The 23,538-nt window shown below is 41.0% G+C and overlaps 1 protein-coding gene across 1 annotated transcript in view; it reads right to left on the minus strand.

The window, feature by feature from the left end:
• Positions 1–14,960: 14,960 nt before the first annotated feature.
• opn7b (opsin 7, group member b) overlaps positions 14,961–23,538 on the minus strand; it is a 34,873-nt gene continuing 26,295 nt past the window's right edge. The window contains exons 5-6 of the mRNA XM_064298627.1: positions 19,470–19,804; positions 14,961–19,116 (exon numbers count right to left, since the gene is read on the minus strand). Of these exons, the coding sequence (XP_064154697.1) occupies positions 18,628–19,116; positions 19,470–19,804 (824 nt within the window). The 3' untranslated portion in view covers positions 14,961–18,627. The remainder of the gene's footprint in view (positions 19,117–19,469; positions 19,805–23,538) is intronic.

Below are 23,538 nucleotides of genomic sequence, written 5' to 3' on the forward strand. Positions count from 1 at the left end.
TGGGACCAGAAATCACCCTCCCATGTGGAGTAAAATGGGTGTACTAATGCGTGACACATTCTTGCCTGTTTTCAGAATGAACAGATCAGGCTCTCTGAGTGTCATGATGTCCTGGCTCCAGAGGTGAGAAGCGACATAGGGGCGACATAGCTCAGGAAGTAAGAGCGGTTGTCTGGCAGTTGGAGGGTTGCCGGTTCGATCCCCCGCCCTGGGCATGTCAAAGTGTCCCTGAGCAAGACACCTAACCCCTAATTGCTCCTAACAAGCTGATTGGTACCTTGCATGGCAGCCTTTCACCTTGTGTGTGTGTGTGAATGGGTGAATGAGAGGCATGAATTGTAAAGCACACGGTGGATAAAAGCGCTATATAAATGCAGTCCAGAAGCATAAACAGATGCCACCATTTGCTTGACAGCTGTAGTGTCCGGCCTCTGGCTCATCAGCCTAATGAAGCTGACAATCAAAACATGTGAACACAACGAGAGTCATTTCTCCAAAATAAAAGCTGTTAAAGCCAGCTTGTCCTTTGTGCATCGCAGTTGTGTGTCCCAGTCACCACATTCTACTAAATGGTCCTGGGTTTGTCACAGTTGAGGAGGGTGGGACGCAATTGCGGACCGAGGGGATCTAAAAGTTAACCCTGAGGGATAACCACCAAATCGCTGAGCGATAGAAAGGGAAGGGGAAAAACCAAATAAAGAGCGAAGTAATCGCTCTCTCCACTCACTGAAACTTCTGTCAGCGGGCTCAGAAAACTAAAAGAAATTAAACACCACCGCAGCGTAGCTGCCCCAAAAAGAAAACCCCCACTAGAAAAACAGAGTGGGGTCACTTACAAAAGAAAAAGGATATTCGCAGCCCGGCGGGTAGAAAACAAAAAGAAAACTAAAGAGACGAGGGCAAAATGTCCTCCACAGCGCAGAGCGATAACCAACTCGAGAAGAAACTAACTGGTGATCAAATCAGGCAGATAGGATCAACACGGTAACTTCTGCCGATTCTCACACCCCTACACACTAAGAGTCTGACAAACAATGAGTCTGCACTGAACCCCAGAAATCAGGGGCTACATATAGGCCTCCTACACCTGGCCCTCATCAGGGACAATTAGCTCAGACAAATACCTGTGAGGTGCTATCACCTCACCATAGTACTCATACACCTGCCCCTCGTCAGGGTCAATTAACCCGCAGAAATTAGAGAGAGAGGTGCCACCACCTCACAGGGTTGGTGTTCAGCAAAAACATTGCCCCTTCATATGTGATGGAAATAAAATGTGGTTGAGTAAATCAAAGTGCTGCTCAACCTCAGAAGTTATTCTATGCTATGAAATCAAGGAAGGATGAAGCAGATGTCTAGACACTGAAACCTACTTCAACAATACAAAATGTTTAAGGTTGGGGCTGGCGAGCAACGTCAGAAGGGGACAATAAATCAACGGGGAGTCTAAAAGCTGACTGCGAACAGCAGTCAATCACTGAGCGAGGTAGGAGAAAGGAAAAAGGGGAATAAACCCTGGCAAAAGGCCAAACAAAAGGCAATCCTCAAAAACAGGATGAAAGTCTCTTGACTGAGAACCAAAAACAACACACGCCTAGGTAAGTAAGATCTCTCAGCTCAAGCCTGAGACTAGCTGGAGATAACTCTATCCACAAATACCTTCTATGAAAAGTGACAACTCTCAAGTGCCCTGGTTGCTACGTGTTTAGCTCCCGTACCAGATAGCCATCGAGTAAGTCACATCTAGCGCTCGAAATACCCAGAGCATTACCGGCTGCTTGTAAAATGCAAGAGCACCGAGCAGAGGGAGTGAGGTCCCTATAAAGGGTAGACTCCAGGTGGCCCGAATCAGCAATTAGCAGGGAATGAGAGAGCGAGGAGAATCTCCTCTGCTGTCACCCAGTGGCAGCACCACCGCAAGCACAGGCACATTACAAAATGGAGGTCTACAGTAAAAGAGATACTGGAAATGGAAAGAATAACATTAGGAAACAAGATATGGTACTGGAAGAGATGAAACAAATGGTACTGGGTATTTGGTATCTTTGAACCAAAAAAAAAAAAAAAACGGGGCGACAGGGGGTTGGGGGGGATCTCCCAGTTGTAACAAATTTATGTGATGTATAATAAGTATGTATGGAAGCATGCTGAAATGTTATTGTTTTTCTTTTTTTTTCTTTTCTTTTTCTTGTTTGTTTTATTTGTCACATGGACACTCAGTTCACAAAATGTATAATTTCAGATGTATGATAATGAATTATCCTGAATTCTTGCAATGAAAGTGATATAAAAGGTGTACTAAAATAAATGTATGGGTTTGTGGGTGTGTGTGTATGTGTGTGTGCATTGTCCAAATACACGCACACATGTATACTATGCACACAGATTCACAGCTGACCGAGAAATATGACTGTAGTGGTGCAGTACACCATGAAGTAAAATACCCATCGGGGTCTATGTGGTTGTCAGCCAAGGCTTCACAGCCATGTCACTGACTTGGCTGTGCTTCATGAGGATCGGCTTCCCCTTTTCCACGCAGGCGTCCCTGCGGTCGCCTCCCCTGGCAGAGGGGCGGCGGAGCTGTGGAGCGCGAGTGAAGGGCCGAGGGCCGCGGCTTTCGCGTGAGCCCGCCGCTGAGCTGCGTGACAGCGGCGGAAACACAGCTGGTGTGGGAGGGCTGCAGATAAGATAAATCCTTCAGTTAATTGGGCCGGACAGCCGTGGAGGTGCTGATAACAAAACAAACAGGAGGGGAATAAAATCTAAAATGGGAAAGAACGGCGTAGACCTGCTGCAGTAAAACGGCCCTCTGGCGATTCAGTCAATGTGCAATCCCAAGGAGGACTGCACTGGAGGCATAAAAAGCCAATATTCCAGTGGCAGTACAGCATAGTGGATTTTTGTATTCAAATGAATATCAACAGCTAAGCTAATAGTCAGTGATTGCCAAGAGCTCACAGAACTGTGTCTTTAGACATTTGTACTTTGCGATTATGACAGGTTGTTAAAGGACAATTAATCTTTGAGTGTAGAATTTGCCAGGAATTTGGGACAATTAACTTTTTACAGGACCACAGGGACTCAGTGAGCTAACGGTCAGTGTGCTGTAGGAGGCTGAAATACGATGACAACAAGGGTCATACTCTGCCATTATCGGGCTCAAGCACAAGCCACTCGATTCAACAAGAGATGCTGAAACCACGGGCAATTCTTCTGCCAGTACTCCCTGCCCACACGTTCCCCTGGTGGAAATAAGATATGCTAGCATGAAAAAGACACTGGGGTATCTTTGGAATAAGCTAACAAGTCCTTTCATTTGCAATAGCCACTGTGCTCCTAATTGCCTGTCTTGGTTAAGCCTTTTGTTATTGAAGTTTAATCTGCGGCAGCATATCATGAGTGAAAGTGCTAGAACTGAGTTGCTGCCAACGACGTTTGTTGCATAGAAAAACACTTTTCTGCTTCTAGACATAAAAGCCTCAGCAGAAACAAACGAGAGTCTGGAGAGATTACTAGCGGCTAGAGCAGTGGTTCTTAACCTTGTTGGAGGCACCGAACCCCACCAGTTTCATATGCTCATTCACCGAACCCTTCTTTAGTAAAAAATAGTGTAATAATGCAGACTAGACTGAGGGGTGGACCTCTGCGGCGGAGGCTCCACCGAACCCCTGAGACCGACTCACCGAACCCCTAGGGTTCGACCGAACCCAGGTTAAGAACCACTGGGCTAGAGGAACAAAGAGATGTAGATGGTGTGTCTGTGTTGATTGTAATGTACTGCTATACAGTTGCACACCATATCCTTCATGAAATATTATGGGAAAATAACAAAGCACTGGAATATCTTTTGATAAAACAGCAGGAGGGACTTACACAGAGCAGCTGTTGACCTTAGTGAATGTTGATTTGATCCACTACTTCTCAAAAGAAGTGCTTTCACATCTGATTTCTTTAAGCCTGACAGGTAGTCTTCTCTCTGCATCAGACAGGGCCCAGATACATGACTGCTTCTCCAAAGATACAAGCAAGTGCATAAATAGATTTTTTTTTAGAAATGCAGTATATATTCTCTGGTATAGGATGCTGCTTGTTTTTTATGATATTCAAGTTACTCTTTACAAATCTGCACAACCCCCCTCTTGAGAATATCTGATCCAAAATTGAGTGCTTCTTAATCTGCTTCAATCTCAGCACTCTTTGAAGACACGTTATCACACATATCTCCCTCAGCACAACACATTTGCTTGCAGTAGATGAGGGAAATTTGTATTTTTGTTAATCTCATCTGTCTGAGATGTTATTCCAGAACTCAGCAGTTTTTTTAATGTACTTTTTTTTTTTTAAAGCTCTTTAAACTCTTACCTGGCTGTTCTGTTCTTGAGGTTTACCAGTGATTTGCATCTTATAGTGAACCCTCTGGGGTTATATGGTGTAATCTTTACTTTATAGTCGTCTTTGACACATCTATGCCCACATCCTGAAGCGTGAACAATATCCCTCAGGATATTACATAAAAACTCACACCCAATGTGCTGGAGCTAAAGCTGCTATAGGAAGGGAGGGTGTTGTCGGGGGGTATAGATTCTTAAACACTCTCAACACAGTGATGGCGGTAAATAAACTCTAGGTGAGGAACGAACCAGTGAATGCTGTAGGCTCAGCACATCTCTGCTCTCTCTGAGTCTACAATACATTCACCAAAATCTAAATTCATCCCTCCAGAAGGAAAGCAGCAATATTTGAGATCTCTGTGGTAAAAAAGCACAAATGCTGGGACAGTCATTTATACTGGATTTTTATAATTAATTAAATACCTGCTCACATCAGTTATGCAGTTCCCTTTCAGCATGTGCTCAGTTCTCAAGACAGTACAGGCTCAGAGCTAATTTATTAAGGCTAATTTCTTTACTCATTAGGCCAGAAAAGATATTAGCTCTCACATATCTTCACTGGTTCCCTCAGCCAGAAAAACGCTGCTGCCACTAAGTCACTGGCCTGGTCCATGTTTGTCCACAGGGATCTATAGATACTTATGATTTTTAATAATACAACAGTATATATATGCAGTGCCCTCCAGAATTGGTGGCACTCTTGGTAAACATGAGCAAAAAAGGCCATGAAAAAACATCATTTTACTTGATCTTGCACTTAAAATGGGTGATGTGACCTTAAGTTTAAATAAGTACTATTCTAAAAACACTTTCCAAATATTGGCACCCCTAGAAATTTTTATGAACAGAGTCTAATAGAAGTAGTGCCATTTATATTTTACTTTTTAAAGGTTCATCTGTGTATTTTCAGTCTTTAGGCCATCCAGCGCCTCCTGTGTAATTGTGGTATAAATACAAGTTTCTTACTCATTCTTACTCATTCATCAATATCGGTAAGGTCATTTTGTGTAAGATTTCTCTCTCTCTGAAATGGTAATTTTTCATATTGACAAGCATAGAAAAAAGTGAACAATTAATAAACAATAAAAACTGATGTTTGGCTGAGAATGACAGGACAGCCATTAAAGGAGCAAATAAAGACAGATCAGCATAAGGCCTTGAAAAAAACATGTAATTGTAGTTGCTTACATAACCAGATGTTACATAAGTTCAAGGGAAGAGCACACACTACTCTGCATTAGTCTGTTGGAGAACTCAAAAGCAAAATGCCTTTAAGCATTGGTTGGGGGTGGAGGGATTGGGGCAGTGACAGCCCAAGGACCAAACATGTATAAGGGTACGGCTTCAGTGCAATAGCTGGAAGCAACAGGAGCTTCTGAAACAGCTGTAGGGTTACATGTGACTCGCATGTGGTTCACCTCTACACACAGGCTGGGATGGCATACTGCCAGCTTTCTCTCTGTAAGCAGTTCAGTCACTTGATTGTAAATCAGAGCTAGATGGTCCTGTGTATGACTGTTATAAAATAGTTTAATTAATATTTCCTAATTAATCTTGTGAATTCAGCACTCTTTCGGAAGTAATCTCCGAAAGCGATTGCTGTGTTCTGGGACAAGAGCAGCAACTGCTAATTAGAAATAGTCCTCTGTGCTGCACAAGGGCAGACTGCTATGGAACAAAGTTAATGATAAAACAGAGTAGAAGTGGGGATGAAATATATCTAAGTTTTTAGTGAGAGCAGGGGCCTCACATTTCTCCAGCGCAAAACAATAATGCAGACACGTTTGGTGGCATGGTTCCCTGAAGCCATGTTCATTTCTCTGGGACAGATGGCTTCTCCACAGGGCAAGATATTTTGGTGTGATATATCACAGAAGGAAGCAGCTTTTCCGCATCCTTAGCTGTTAAAGAAACTCTGGAAAAGTGAGTGAAACACAACTTGCTGTCGTTCCATTAGAATGTTAAACAATGGTTTTTGCTTGTGTTCAAAAAACCCACAAAGATTGGCCTTTCCAAATTTCTTCACATGATACGTTCAGTGGTGACCTATTTAGTTGAAGTAAGAATATTTTGAATGCATCTACAGTGTGGGGTAAGCTTCTTGGTGAATTGTAACTCTTCCCATTTTCATGGGTCTTTCCTTCGAATCTGTATATAGGTTCTGTGGAGGGATACCCCAGGCATATTTATGTATGTCCAAATGCAGCTTTTTCTCAGCTCAGTTACTTAGATATTAGTTTCCTACATTATTTTGTAATAGCAGCCGTAAGGCAAAAATAAAATAAATAAATAAAACTGTTAATCACAAAAACATTTCGATTTGCCCCAATGTGCAGAGAATGATAAAAGGATGAGAGAGGGGTACACATATGGCCAGATCAGGATCACCGGGCTAATAAGGAAGGATGTGTTAGAGAACAAGTGACCTGGAAAGTGTCTGGCCAGCCATGGGATAAAACACAAGAGAACGTCCAGTGGACTGAGTGACCTTCAACCAAATTATCCCTTCTACCACTGTAGGTCGAAGCACTCGTCACATGCATTGTCTGTTTTTTATATTGTTTCTTAAATCTCAAAGATGGTTTGCATAAATCTGACTGTAAATTCTCAGCATTGCTGTATCAAAGCCCACATTGCCTTAGGCAAGTTATATTGAGTACTGTGAGTGCTATTATTTGCAAAACAGCTATACAATTATAAAATCTAAAGTGACAGGAGGACAAATTGTTAATCCTGTCCTGATAAGCAGTTGGACTACATTAGTTTGAGAAAGAGGCTGGAATTTTTGATGACTCCCCTTTATTTTTGTTCCCAGTCTGTTTCCTGAAATCATTGGGTTTATGCGACCATGCGTAAGCATCAGAAATATTATACATAACCCTATGACCAGAATTCTTGTAACAACAAACATCAACTCAACACACTGCATTAGCCCAGGATACAATATCAACACAGTAATACGCTGTCATATGATACTACTGGATTCCTGAATGCCTCAGATAGCAACTTTCTAGCATGTTCTTTAGAAAGGAAGTAGCAGTACTGAAAGGATGTTTAAATTATTCCATGCGAAAGGCAGGGAATATAAAGCAGTTGAAGAAAACGTACATTATTGTAATGAGTCCATCACCATACCTCGTGGGGGCCCTCAAATCAAGCATCCCATTTAATGACCAGAAACACATGGCGCGGCATGACAGCCGACACGCAATGCTAACGTTTCCGGGCTGTGAGCGCGGCTCGCGTGAACTCTCATAATGGGATGTGAAACAAACATTGAGTTTTATACACCTGATTTGAAATTGCTTGGCTGTTTAATTCTAACATTACCTCCCTGTTCAGTAATACCTCAAGTGTGAGCCAGTGGCAGTGCATAGCACATGCATTATCTCTGTTTTTGAATGTAGTCACAGTGACACAATACACATGTCTCTGCATTACAATCTTACATAACTTGTGCACTGTCCCTTCTAATTTACATCACTGGCTGTACACACTGTATACTGTATCTCGCTAATGATGTGCAACAGGACTCTGTCAATTACCATACATTTTGAGGATCAGTCTGTGGAGTGAAGGGGATTTTATAAGACTATCATGTAATTCCTTGTCCAATCTATACCCAGCCAAGCACTATGTCATTTCATATCAGTGTTTAATGTGACCGTTGTGAACAAAAGTCTATTTTTATTGCCCACAAGAGAAGCCTATCTGTGCATGAATTTTCATTGACACAATTTTTAAAAATCACCGATCCATTTTTATTAGCAACATTGTTAATACAGACATTAAGATTATTTAAATCAAGATGATGGAAATACAGTGTTGCACTGATGAAGGGCTGAACCTCACATTAAATTCACAAATGCATGTCTCAGTAATGCTTCAACAATAGGGAGGCTATCAGAAGGAATCACACATTTACAGTTAAATATCTCTTTACACTAATAAATACTGCATACTGTATGCAGAAAACTTGCTTGTAACAGTTTCTTTTGTAAAAAAAAAAAAAAAAAAAAAAAAGGACATCAGCTAGTACTTTCGATGCTAAAATCTTCTCCATTAGCAGAAGCTTAAGAGTGTGTTCCCTTTCAGGGAGGATCAAGTGATTGGAGGACAATGACAAGGAGAATGGTATTGTGAACAAGGCACAGCAGGATACCTGTTAAGCGTTCCCACTGATCCCAGATCAGCGTGTCCTCTGTCAGGGAAGCAAACAGCAGTCGGCACGGAGATAGGGCGCATCCCATTAGTTTTCAGTCCTCACCTCCTTTCCTCTACTCCTCCATTACAATGCATCTCCTACCTAGAAGTAGGTGGAGGAAAGGAGGGGAGGAGACGAGCGGAGGAAAGGGGAGAATGAGGTTGCGTGTAGAAAATTGCAACAGCTTATCTGCTTCTCTGTCATCAGATTAAATTTCAAGTAGTTGCATGTACAGTAGCCAGTACAAACATGAACCTGACATTACAGTTCACAATGAGATACCAATTAATATGTAATCAGCAACATTAGATCAAAGTAAACTCATAGTATACAAACATAGCAATTTACTGTAATTCCAGAATGCCAATTTGCCCGATATCTGAACATACAGAGCACTAATTAACCTCATATAGACCTACGATATATGCTGTGACAGCCTACATTCTATTGCCGGCCAGTTCATTGCATCTCACATTTTCAAATTCAGAAAAATGTTGATTGATTGGTGAAACAAATTTGTCGCTTCATATTATCCGAGTCATCGTCTCAAATGCTCAGTGTTCACATTGAAAAACAATTATTTCCCACTAAAATCAAATTTGTTGGTAATATATGTCCTTTGGAAATGGTGAAATGCATTTATTCATGCATACTATTCACATACTGAAAGAATGGTAGTGGCCATGTTTATTTATGTTTAGAGTCATGTTCATTTATGCAACATTCGTGAAGTAAAACCTGCTTTCCCATCTTAAGCTATCCAACAGACAAATTTGGCTATTTATGAGACACGAAAATTAACTAATGTTTTTATCAATTGTAGGCAATATAGCCTTCAGGTAGGATAGTATGTATAATAACTGACTGAACCACACACAAATCTGGCTAAATATCTTTATTAGTTGAGGAAATTCCAGTTCTCGGCTAACTCTGCTTTCTAAAGTTTGGATAGTATTAGATTCTATGGGACGAGCTTTCAATCTGTGGGTGTGAGCAGGATGATGTCACCTCGAAATATGAAAAGATTTCCGCAGTAGCATACAATGATGTAGCCTTTACTGGGAGGAGACAAGGAGCTGAGTTTGAAGCCTCTTCATTCATTTCTATCACGGTAGTGGGAGGTGGGATGCAATTGTGGACCGAGGGGGATCTAAAAGTTAACCCCGAGGGGAAACCACAAATCACCAAGTGATTAAAAAGGACAGGGGAAATACCAAATAAAGACCTCAAAATAATCACTCCCTCTACTCACTGAATCTTGTCAGTGGACTCAAAACTAAAAACTGAACGCCGCCATAGCGTAGCTACCTAGAGTGTAAAAACCCAATATGAAAACAGAGTAACCTACTGTGAGGGAGGGGGGGGAGGGAGTGTCTGAGGACCACACGCAACTCTACAGGGACTCGAAAAGCTTATCACCGAGGTGATAAGCCAGTGAGGCTAGAGGAAACAAGGAAGAGGAAAAATTAAACAGAATGACAGGAGTGAAAACTAACTCCCTGTCAAGCCTTAAAAACCAGCCAAACCGAAAACAACCCTGTAAAAACAAGGGCGAGAAACAGAAAGAAAAACACTGAGCCCCGCTCAGGAACGAAATTAGTTGGGATAGAAACTAGGGTTACCCAACGTAACGGAGTCACAGCTCAGACCCAAAACAAAAAGGAAAACTTGGGGTCGAACACCGAGATACCCAAGACGCAGCTTAGGAAAACACAAAGGTAAAGCCCTAACGGTCTGCTGGCACGAAGCCCAGAAACACAGACCGAAATACAAACCTTCTAATGGGGAAACACTTCTTGAGAAGCGAGAGAATAGGAGGCTTTTAAACAGGTTCTGAATACCTTACTGGCTCAATGTGAATGCAAGTTGACACTGAAGCAAGGACTGAAAGTCAGACGGCGTTTTAAATAGCCTTGCACAACGCAGGTGGCCAAAATCATGGCATAGGGAGGAATAATTGGAAACAGGTGCATCCAATGAGGTAATAATCAGGCCGGGAGGCCAAAAACAGAACTGCACCCCAAACCCATGCCAACTACTAAAGAAAATGACACTCGCAGCCCGGCGGGTCGGCAAAAGTAAACTAAAGAGACAAGGGCAAAATGTCCTCCAAAGCGCTAGAAGTGAATCAGCTCAGAGAAGAAAGAAATGGTGGTCAAATCTCACAGATAGGCTCGATGCGGTAATATTTACACACCTAGAACATGACAAACAATGAGTCTGCGCTGAACCCCGGAAACCAGGGGCTAGATATAGGACTCCCACACCTGACCCTCATCAGGGACAATTAACTCAAGGAGCCAATGCGTGTGAGGTGCCACCCCCTCACAATCGGACTCACACACCTGCCCCTCATCAGGGACAATTAACCAACAGAAACCAATGAGTGAGAGGTGCCACCACCTCAGTTTCCTCCAATATTGGGACACTGGAGGGAGGGAGGACACAAAGATCGGTGTCTGGGGCACGGAGGAGATGAGGTGGTAGTGGATTAAAGGAGGATACATTTTTCAAGTACTGGGATGCCCCAAGAAAGAGAGAAAAGTCTCAAAATATTATCAGTGTGCATGGGTTATCAGTAAGGGTTGCCTATTCCAATTTTGACCTTTTAGAATCAGTCCTAGGTAAACTGCATGTTTAATAAATTCTTAAATTATTTAGATTTATTATTTAATCCTTACAGTATACTACTTCCCTTCAGGTTGGGTGAAAAGATGTTTATTCCTTTAAGTCAATTACCCACTGAAAAATCTCCACAGTTAATAACTGTGTAGACAAAACCCCATGTTTGTTCTCATGTTGCCAGTTACCCTAAACAATATTATTCTGCCTGTAGTGATTGGATGATCCCATAACAGGCAGGAAATGCCCAATGTGTAAAGGGAAAGATGATTTACAAATCTTATTGAAAGGAGAATGATTCTGTTTGAAATAATGAGAGAAATTGGGGTGATGTAATGCTTCTGTCTGTCCATTAGAAGCACGTACACTTTGGGGGTATGGCTACTGGGGGAAGTGTCTAATCTTGTCCACTCACTTTGACAATTTACAATCTCTGTAATTGTTTGTGTTTGTTTTTTTTAGAGAAAGAGAGAGAGAGAGAGAGAGAGAGGATAAAGAAATCAAATTCCTTCTCTAGACAGATGACCTGGTTCTGCTGTCGCCCACTGCAGCAGAGCCTGGACCTGGTAGAGAAACACAGTCAAGCTTGGGCCCTGACAGTGAATGTGACTAAAACCAAAATTATGATATTTCAAAGAAGATCCAGACCTCAGGGAAACAAATACAGATTCACATTAGCAAATAAAACAATAGAAAACACTAACAGTTACACTTATTTAGGCCTGAATATAAGCTCAACAGGAAGCTTTAACTTGGCGGTAAATGAACTGAAGGAGAAAGCACGCAGGGCATTCTATGCCATAAAGAGAAATACCCAAATTATACTGCTAATCAAATTTTGGCTTAAATTATTCCAATCAGTGATTCAACCAATTGCATTATATGGCAGTGAAGTGTGGGGTCTGCTCACAGAGCAAGACTTTGCAAAATGGGACAAACACCCCATAGAAACCCTGCATGCAGAACTTCCTGCATGCAAAACATCCTCCATGTCCAGAGAAAAGTACCAAACAATGCATGCAGGGCAGAATTAGGCCAATATCCACTATTGATTAACATCCAAAAAAGGGCAGTTAAATTTTGGAATTACCTCAAAAACAGCGACCCCCACTCGTATCATTACAAGGCCCTGAAATACCAAGAGATGAGCCCAGAGAAGAGCCACCTCAGCCAGCTGGTCTTGAGGCTTAGTTCACTAACCACCCCTAACACAAAGCAGCCTCAAGACAGCTCTATACAATTAATTAGAGTTAAACAAATTATAGCAAAACATAAAGAAAATTACATCACCTATTGGGACACACTAACAAAAACACAAAGCAAATTAGAATGTTATCGGGCCCTAAAAAGAGAGTACACTGTGGCAGATTACCTGACCACAGTGAAAGAAACAAAAACAAGGAGAACATTGACAAAATATAGACTCAGTGATCACAACCTGGCCATTGAGACCGGTAGACACCGGCAGACCTGGCTGCCCAGAGAGGACAGGCTGTGCTCCCACTGCGATCAGGGGGCAATGGAGACATCTGCATTTCCTGACACAATGTGAAAAATACAGTGAGGCAAGACAATACTTCTTCAAAATAAAATAAATCTGCCCTCAATTCGAGACACTATCAGAGGTAGAGAAGCTGCCATTCCTCTTGGGGGAGAGGAGAGAATGTGGCTTTGGCTGCGCAATACACTGCCACTTGCCCCAAACTGAGGGACAGTAAGTAATTACAAAATCTTTTTTTTTTTTTTTAATTTTTGTAGTTTTCTTCATTATTGTTCAATTTTATATTCAGTTTCGCCAAATTTACACTTGACGCTACACCTGCTAACTTACACAAATACCACGCACACACACATATTTGTACTCTGTTTATATGTTTATTGTTTGTTGTAGCTATGCTCTGGCAATATGTATATATATATATATATATATATATATATATATATATATATATATATGTACGTCATGCCAATAAAGCTTATTTGAATTTGAGAGAGAGTGAGAGAGGGAGAGACTGTTAGTATTCAATACAACAAAAGGATAAAAGAGGGAACAGTATCTGTAGTTTACTTGTTCTTCCACTCTGCTGTGACTATTGTTGTTATTGCATATTTTGTTATTGCTGTGACTTAATTACCTGCGTTTATATTGCAGTGGGGTCTCAGGGCTTAGGGTATAGTTGGGGGGGGTGATAAAAAAAGGGGAGGTGGTGTGGAAGCAAAGAAAGGAACGTAAGTTCATTATCAACCGCAGGGAACCAGATCTACTCAAACAGGAGGGCAGGCAGCACATAATGAGGAGACAGGCAGGAGAACAACAGGTTCAGAACAGTGACGTAAAACTGAGTTAGACTGCATCTGGATCCACATCATATCAAAACTCTGGGTTATGCTTTGTCAGAACATTTATAACAAACACACACGCTGCAGAGGACAAGACACGATACCTTCTTCGGTGCCTTAGAAACACAACACAAAACAATGTGGCACCGCTCTACATTATTTTCATCTAATTACAACCCAGGTCATGAGATCTTCAGGGATGTGCATGTCCAATTTGCATGAAAATGAACAGAGGCTCCTGACAATGTACATAATGAGTTGCAGAACATTCAGTAGACCCATAGTCTGTTGTCCCACTATCCAATAGTTCTGCCATTCTGGAGCACACTGACCAGAAAGGGGGGTGGAGGCAGCCATTTATTCACCCTAGTCTCTTTTTTTTCTTTTTAAGAATCCTGGTGAACAAAAAAGACCAAAGGATGAAACAGACAAAGATGTTGCAGCGTATATTCAAGATCACGAAATGCAATGCTGCAATTTTGAACATTTCAAACAACAGCAGAAGAACAGTCTGTAAAGTGTTCGAATATAGTCAGGACACTGCTTGTGTAAGTGAATTGCCCTTAGATACATATGGGAAAGGCCTGATGATGGTACAGTAGCTGTACATTTAGAGAAAACATGGCCTGGAGTGATGGGAGTCTGAGGTGAGGAGTAGGGTGGTCATTACATGACTGTTATTGGTGTGCAGGAAAGAGGATTTGCACTTGGCATGCATAAATAAAAAAAAATGCATAATTTAAAATTCTGATTAGAGATGTATAACAATAATCATTTAATACTTGACACTCCTGGTATTTTTAGGGAAGCACTTATGCATTGTTTATGAAATATCCCTTTGAAAAATGAGAAAGACTCTATGCGCTCTCTCTCTCTCTCTCTCTCTGTCTATCTGTCTGTCTGTGTTTATATGTCTTTCTAAGAGGGCAGCAGATTTCAATTTACACCACGATGACAAAAGAGTGGTACATGTTCTGCCATTTAATTGATGAAGAAAAAGGCAAGCCTTTGAAAAAAACCTCCTCAGCAAAAGTGAAAAGTGATTCTGTAGCATGCACAGCCATGAGCACATTTCAACCTCATTGTAAGTTAATTTCAAATAACTGTTTTACTGTACGTTATCTACCCCATGGATGAGACGTATTGGCTCTTTCACCAGTCACGACTGCTTGAGTCAGAGTAGCATTATTTATCTTATTAATGAAAAGAAACGAATGCAAAAAAACATTAAATGGGCAGAAAATTGTGCTCACTATTTGTTTTATCAGGAGAACTTTCTCCCACAAAACATATTGTAATTAAGCAAGGACTTTTCAATGATTACATACCATTTTGGAAAGCAAACTGGCTATTATTATTATTATTATTATTATTATTATTATGCTATAGTAATGATATCCTTATTTGTGCATAACCTCTTGTTCTAATTCTGTCAATATCACGTTAATCTTTTTTTTTTTCAAACCGGGTCGGTTTGATGACACGTTTAATTTTCGAACCTGCATGTCTAGCAGATGGCCTGTACAGTTATGTTGTGTGAAGGTGAGAGCGTGGACAGCGTCCATCTGTGCATATAATCGGACACTGGTGCGGGTTAATCTTGTGGACTAACGTGGCACCGGCTACATGAGGAGTGATACTAAGTGAGAGTCAGTTCTCACAAATCAAACACCGGGACACATGCTCCTTGACAGTACATGACTGTTTGAATTGCACCGGGGATTGTCAAGCAAGAATAATGTTATCTGCAAATATGCCCCAGAGACAGACTGTTGCCTGAAGCTCATAAAGATAAGAACATAATCTGTGATGAAGTGAAAGGTGTGAAAGGCATTGCTGTTTACCAAGATATTGCTGTCATGTCAATAGCAACTTAATTATCAGTGATGGAAATTTTGCATGCACACATGTAATGCCCTCATTAATTAAACAGAAAAAAAATTAATTATGGAGTACAGAGCCAAATCAATGAAAAAAAGTTTCCTTGTCTCAAATGTCAATGGAGGTCAATCAGTCATATTCTTTTAACAGGTAATATTTAAAGTTGTCCTGAATATGGGTGTGTCCAAAGTAAATTGATAATGTGAATAGATAGATAAATAGAATGTAGCCTTATGATGTTATAAATATTTTACATGATCACCCCCTTTCACTCACACTTGTAAATAGTCCATCAATCAACATATCTGGATTGCACTGTATGCACTGTACATACATTCTTAGATGGCTCCCTAAAACATCTTCATTATAAAAAAATGCATTTGGGAAAGAAATATAAATGACTTTTCTTCAAATGAAAATAGACAAACACAAATTTAAATAAATCTTATATATTATGTTTTTAAATAATCTTTTCATCGTTTTAGGAAAATAATTATCTACATGATAAACACAGGCACACCAAAACATACATATGTATCAATGAAATATGTAAAAATACAAGACTATCCACAGACTTCAATCTGAAACATGCATTGCATTGAATGGATGATTATGAGATGATCATGTAACAAAGTGCAATGATGGTAAACACAGAAATTCACAGTAAATGTTTACAATCTGTCAAGAAGTGATATAAGCAAGAGGCTAGTCTCACCTCATGCATTTCCTTGTTGAAAGCAATTTAAAAGCTTCAATGTTTGCTTTATATATCTACACTATTATTTATTTTTGGTCTAGGTGAAATAGCTTTCAGACACCACAGTAACAGCAGCGGACTAGTTTTTTCCTCCAAATATACTTAAAAATATAACTATATACATTTTTATGCATGTTCATTGAGAAGGCATTTTGAATAACATTAAAGTGTTTATGTCATGGAAACAAAAACAAATCTTCATTTAACATATTTATACAAAAAAAGTTCAAAAAGATACCTGATTGTCACTGATGAGTAGATGCTTTGCATTGTTAGTTATCGATGATGGATCTCCAGGCTACCAAACAGGATTGGAGCACCATTGCATAAATATTGAGATTCTGACATGTTAGACCATGAATATACATTAGTAAGGTTTTGTTTTGGTTTTTTACAGCTGTAAATAAGATTCTACAAAAATAAAATAAATACACGTTCAAACATGTATACAACTTTCACATGAATTCACCAATTTGACATAGATTTTTTTTTTGTTCAGTTATTTAAGTTTGATGATTATGGTTTTGATTCTGACACTGGAGTTTGGTCATGCCAGGAAAATTGCAGAAGCTGATTTGTGGCTACAATGTTAACGAGCAATATCTAAAAACACTTTCCGTTTTCAAACATGACATAACTGAAACCCTCATTACCATCACCTCTCAAAAATTCATACAAAAATTGCTTGCTAGACAAAGGCTACTTGATAAGATTACACTTTGTTGCTATTTTTTCATAACACTGTGCAAATATGTTGGGCAGGTAACACTTTCTTTTGCATCCCCAAATTCCTGTAAAATATAACAAGCATTAATTTTCTTGAAAAAACAAAAACAAAAAAAACCGTTGGGTCAAAATAAAAGGACAAAAAATAAATATTTTCATTACAACACCATCCAGACTGCTTACAGCACAATTTCTAACACTGCTTTTCTCCACAATTCGATGCATGGGTGTCTGCATGTGTGTGTGTGTGTGTGTGGGGAATGCAATCTTAAGTATATGTTCTTACTGGTTTAGATATATCTCAGTTGAGCAGTGATGAAGTCAAGACTTTCTCTGGGAGTTGCCACAAAATGAGTCACCGACACAAAATTCAATATAATCGATGCACAACATGGGTCAATTTTAGCATTTCCATTTCCTGCATTCATCCATAATGGTTTGATTCAGTTAAAGCACTCCCGTTAAAAGCCTGGTGGTAACCCCTGCCCTACATCACAGCCTTCCATCCCTCTTTCATCTTCTGAGTAATTTTCTAATTGCTTGCTGGAGGTAGTCTGGCACCTTTTTTAGCTCAGGAAAATAAGTGTAAATTTTTAACGGATTTAAGATATCACCCACAACAGGTAGCTGAGGTTTATGTTGCTTTCCACTGAATTTAGCTTTAGGTCAGCTGTACCTGAGGTGAGCTAAAGGTTTCCTACATCAAAATGACCTGGGTCAACAGCATAATAGTTTGGATCCAGGACATCCTCACATGCAATAGTAATTTTGTCCTGAGCCCAGAGGATGTATGAGTGTAAACAAGTGTGTTAATCCTGTGTAAAAATACCATAGCTGGAAAGTGTCTTATTTCACAGTATGTTCACTTGAAGCTCACATTTACATCTCTCCAATAGTTAATGGCAGAAAATAAATGTTTACTGATAAACTAGATCTCTGCATAACAAGCATAATTTACTGCAAATATTACTTCTGGTCTCTTCAAACCAATCACTCTTATTAATCATAAACGTGTTAGGATTGCACAGAGAAACATTTAAATTGACAGTCGAACATAAAATGGTTTTTCAGTTTTCTTAGGTTTACAGAACTAAGAATCTCACAAACATGGCGTTTTAGTGTTTTCTGAGATAACATAGATCATCTTCCATAGTTTGATCAGAAATTGTTATGGGAATCAATGTTCTGGAAGGACCAAAATCCTAGTTACATATACATTTTTTGCAGATCTTGTGGTCTGCAAAAAATATAAATGTAAACACCTGTACTCGGTCGTAGTAGAAGGTGAGTCCAAGTGAATGCATCATCTCTCTCTCTCTGTCTCTCTCTCTCTCTCTCTCTCTCTCTCTCTCACACACACACACACACACACCCACAAATCAAACTTTGTGTATTTGATCCAACACAAACTTGTGCATCAACAATGTTTCCCTGTCTGTTGTGTATTTTGCAGTAAGTTTGGCGTGTTTGCCACATGGCTTATCGGGTGCGGGTTCCCTGGGTAACTGAATATGGCAAAGTGCTGCTGCTGTCATCACACAAACACACACACACACACACACACACACACACATGCATGCGCACACACACACACACGCACATACACACACTCTCTCATACACACAAACACACAAACTACACAGACACACACACACAAACACACACACACTCCTCCATCCATCTCCCCTATGTATCAACGAGGGTTTCTAGAGGAAGTCACTCTGAAATTCATTGGAGAGCTGGCTGACGGCCACCTCGCTGTGGGTGGAGCCGGTCATGATCCGCGCAGTTCTCTGGGGCGTGGCCAGGCACCCCGCCGCCGCCTCGGGGCAGTGCCGGCAGGCCTGGTGGCACTCGGGCAGGCCGTTTGAGAGGCGGCCGGAGCTGCAGGTATCCTTGTTGTGCTGAGAGCGGTTGCAGGAGCCCCTCTCCGGGGACCTGGGCTCACAGCTGCACAAACAGGAGCAGAGCTGGCGGCGGCACTGAGCCGCGTCCCGGCACAGGGACTTGCGGAAGTTGGGCTTGAACACCAGGTAGACCATGGGGTTGTAGAGGGTGGAGGACTTCGCGAAGATGGCGGCCAGGGCGAAGGACATGGGCGGCACTCTGCCAAAGTCTCCGAAGGCCGCCCACATGGCGACCACAGCATAAGGACTCCACGCCACCAGAAAACCGATGCACACGGCCACGGACAGCTGCGTGGGCACAGGCGTGTGGATAGAGACAAGCATGAGAAGGGTGTGGAAATATATCTTATGACTTCATACTTAATTGTATTATCCTTCATCCTTCGTAATTTGTTTTTACAGTACAACCTTTTTAACATCTTCAGGGATTTTTGTTGTTTTTAAATTATAGCTGTAATTTAGTAATTATTAAATCAAAGCTGTCAAAGAATGAGCTGCAACACATGCAAAACCCACGTAAACTCACACTCGACACCCCGCACACCTCCCCCTCCCTTTGATCTCCTCATCTCCTGCCCCTAACAAGGAGCCTAACAATGAGCATGTGGGCGAAATGTCCACAGTGAGGCTGCGAGCGTTACCTTGACGATGAGGTTGTGGGCGTTGGTGGTTTTGTTCTGCGGAGAGACGTGCTGCTGAACGGCCTGGCGGGAGCCGCGCACGGTCAGGAAGATGAAGATGTAGGAGACGAAGATGATGGTGCAGGGGACCATGTAGCAGAAGAGAAAGAGGCTGACGATGTAGCTCATGGCTAACAGCTCTGTGTTTGGGGCCTTCCAGTCGATGCAGCAGGCTGTCCCGTAGGGCTCGGGGCTGTAACGACCCCACTGGGCCAGGGGCCCTGCGGCAAAGATGAAGGCGTAGCACCACACCCCCACCACCAGGAAGCAGGCATGAGAGGAGGAGAACTTGTTACCTGACATTGATCGATGAGAGGCAAAAAGACCAATTAAAATGTGAACTTGTTTTAAAGAAACTTCAGACTACTCTTAACATTCAAAGGCTTTTTAGATATTGCTGGGTTTTTGTCCAAACCCAAAGGCCTAATTAGGGAACCCACAGTACATTAACAGTCACATGGAGAGAAGGGTGCAATAATGAAGTCAATATTTTTCAGCTATATAGATGAATTTCATGCAAAAGAATGTAAGCTGTGTGTCTCTGGATAACTGTGTTTGCTAAATGCATGTGTAAATATAAATGTTAATTCGCAAACTCATATGTCTGACACGCTATAGGTACAGTAGACTCCATATTGATTTCAATCTCAAAGAGAAAATTGGCATAATAAAATAAACCTATGTTGCATTAGCATTTGAGGACAACAAGCACAGAACGGACATGAATAGAACATAACTAAACAATTAAAATTGTTTGTGTTTATTATTATTAATTATTACTAATCCTTTATTTAAATAGGTGATCACATTGAGATTGGAATCTCTTTTTCATGTGAAACCTATATACATAGGTAAGAAACACATACAGGCATAGAAACAGACAGATACAGTTCAGGCACACATTACAACAAACAGACAGCATGCAATCAATCAAAACATTTCTATACAGAATTTGAAAAATCGGTTAAAAAAATCTTTAAAATTATTTAATGGGACATGGGATTATTCTGTAGAAAATGCATGCTCATGCACAAAATATGGAAAGACATTTTGATCCATTCTAGTCGGCTGACAAGCAGAATAATCAATACCACAATGCGTAAACCAATCAAGTGCCCACATCATAAAATGCTTTTTGACAAAAATGTACTCGGTCCTAGAGGCAATGTTCTGGGAAAGTCTATGACTTGCTTATGTATGAGGATATTCTGTATGCTGGGCTATGGATCTTGTCCAGAAATGCTTTGGAAAACAAAATATTTCAGTATTTCAATTTCAGTGAGGGACAGAGCAGGCAGATTTGGCCGTTGCGCTCATTTATTTAAGTTGGTAACAGCTTGAGCATGCAAAACACAAGAAAAGCCAGTGACTTTGGGAAACCACTAGCCACAGTGGCTAGTGAGACAAAAAGCTCATGCCAAGCCCTGTTTACATTTAATCGTTTTACACTCAAGGCGAATGGTTGAAGGGTTAAAAATAATCTGGTCAGGGTAACATGCAAATTGGCTCAGGGGCCAGTCATTGGAGAAGATACAGAACACAGTGTGAGACTGGATTAATTTGTGGCAGGCAGAATATTTGTGTTTGATAAACAAACAAAATCAGGCTGTGGGTTGTGATTTGTGGATCAGTGTTGGTTTATTAACTGAGAAGCAAACATGTCATAGTTCCAGGGACTGATATGACAGTGAAAGAAGCACCCGCATAGGATGAGCAAAATATATAAATAAACATATGCAATTATAATTTTCAAGTTTTCTCATGTGCATGTTTAGACATAAGCTTATATAGACGCAGGGACTAATCATTCTGACTCTCAGGAAAAGATTCAGATGTTAGGCTCATTCTACGCTTAACATAGTGTGGAGGAACGCATTGCACAACCCTGTTTCTCAGCTTCCATAGTACGCTCCATTCCAGCATTCACATTTGTTCAATTTAGTCATTACCATCCATGTTGGCAGAGGTTTGAAAATTAGCACAGAAGCCAAGGTCCAGTCAGCTGATTTAAAGCTAATTTAAAAACCTGGAATGAGCATAACACATTTTCAGATGCAATTCCTGCACTTACTGCATGTATTAAAAGAAAGTACATTTCAACTCCCACAGTTAATTTTCAGTGACACAATTAATAAAAAGCCAATCACGTGACCTCTGCACGTGTTCAGGCCGTCATGAGAAAATGGAAAAACGGAGTGACGCCATATTCTGCAGCTAACTGATTTATTGAAGGTCCACATGGTAAACCTCCAGCAGCCTAAAGACACTGAGGATGTTATTGACATTCTGCCCGAGGGGGGATCTGCTGTTGATGTGCTATATCTGTTTCCCTGTCTGATAGTGAGAGAGTTAGCGGGAGGGACAGATGCTGTTTAATGCCTGTGTTTCTCAGCTCTCTGCTTTGGATAGGGGCCCATGCCACAATGGGCTACTCCAGTGATTGAGCTGATCCAGATACGGAGCCTCTGCTAGCCGAAGAAGAGTGTCAGATGAGCCCCTCTGAAAGTAGGGCTGCTTGTGAAACCAGGAAGCGTGGCGGTGCTGAGTGGGCTCTGCCATCTTGCAGAACCCCCTGCTGTGCGCACTCGGGAAGCTGTGTTTCAGGCTGTCACCATTAGCCCCACACTGCAGAAAGCTCTGATGAAGAATTACTGGTTTTTCACAGAAGTTAAAGGATTTTGTCTTATGCGCGCATGCACACACACACACACACACGCGCACACACACAAGAAAATATCTGTGTAATATACTAGCTGAGTTTTTTCCTGAAGGGCAGACTATAACATTCTCTTTGCCGACCCTTCTTTGATCCATCATAAGCACTCTGAATCAATTTGAATTGGTATGTGATTGTAGGCCCTGTGGATGTTGGATTTGAAGGGTACAGTGATCTAGATGAGGGACCATATCATGTGACTTAAGAGCCTCTCTCATCAGTCAAACCACAGAAGGGCAATCCGGAGCAAAGCACCTCAAAAAGGCAATTTCACCAGCAACCCTTGTTAATGACCAGTGTTTAACAGGGTTCACTTCTGAGATGGGGGTCAGCTACATAAACGGGATCCAGAGCAGCACACAAAGTCATCAAGCAGCTACAAGGAGACCCAGGAGAGGAACGCATTTGTGCTTCTTTATACAATTTATTATGTATTCTCCCCTCACACCTCGCACTCAGGGTAATCATATGTCATCATCCATAGGATTCACACCAAATTCATTCACACAAAATGTGCTCTTTTTTCATAGCAGTAGGAATAAAGACAATATTTATGAATGCTTGCAATTTCAATTTTCCACGAGGAATTTGCCCTGAGAGAGAACTCAAGCAGGAAAATGGTCATAAATGTGGTGCCGATAAATGTCGAGGCAGATGTTGGGGGGGTGGATAGCACAATGGACGTCAGCTCTCGGGCTGGAGGACAAAATAATAAATTACTGTATGGGTCACTATGGGAATGTAACTACCTTATACAAATCTCAAGGGAGTGCATGTTTGGCTGATCATACAATAAACCTATCCTGACTAAAGGGGTGTGAAAGGGATTGCAATATTACTCTAAACCCAGTGGTAACTGCTGGAACAGTGGAAGGCCTGAGTCTAATAGGTTAAATATTTTTAAATATTGTAAACTTTTAGACACCAGTAAATACCTTCAGATTACTAACAACTTTTTAAAGAAGCTTCTATTTTGGCCAATATTCAAAAGCTTTCTTCACACAATTGTACAATTTTGGTTAGTGACATATTTTGTCGATTCATTATCAGGATGTTTATGGAGCATTTTGAAAATTTCACAAGCAAGAAGTTAAAGTAATGTGAAATCCACAGTTGACCCAGGTCTGCTCCGCGAACTTTGTTTCCACTGGCAACAGTTTCTTTCACATGCCCTGGCTCCACCAACAATCCAACATAATCTGTGAAGCTGCTGCACAAGATCTCCACCCTGATAGCCCCACATATCATGTGACTATTTTTCCTGTATGATCTTGTTTCAGTCACTGTGCCTGTCCTTAGAATCTGATACCACTT

The sequence above is a fragment of the Anguilla rostrata genome, chromosome 11 (genome assembly GCF_018555375.3).
Source record: "Anguilla rostrata isolate EN2019 chromosome 11, ASM1855537v3, whole genome shotgun sequence".
Classification (NCBI taxonomy): Eukaryota; Metazoa; Chordata; class Actinopteri; order Anguilliformes; family Anguillidae; genus Anguilla; species Anguilla rostrata.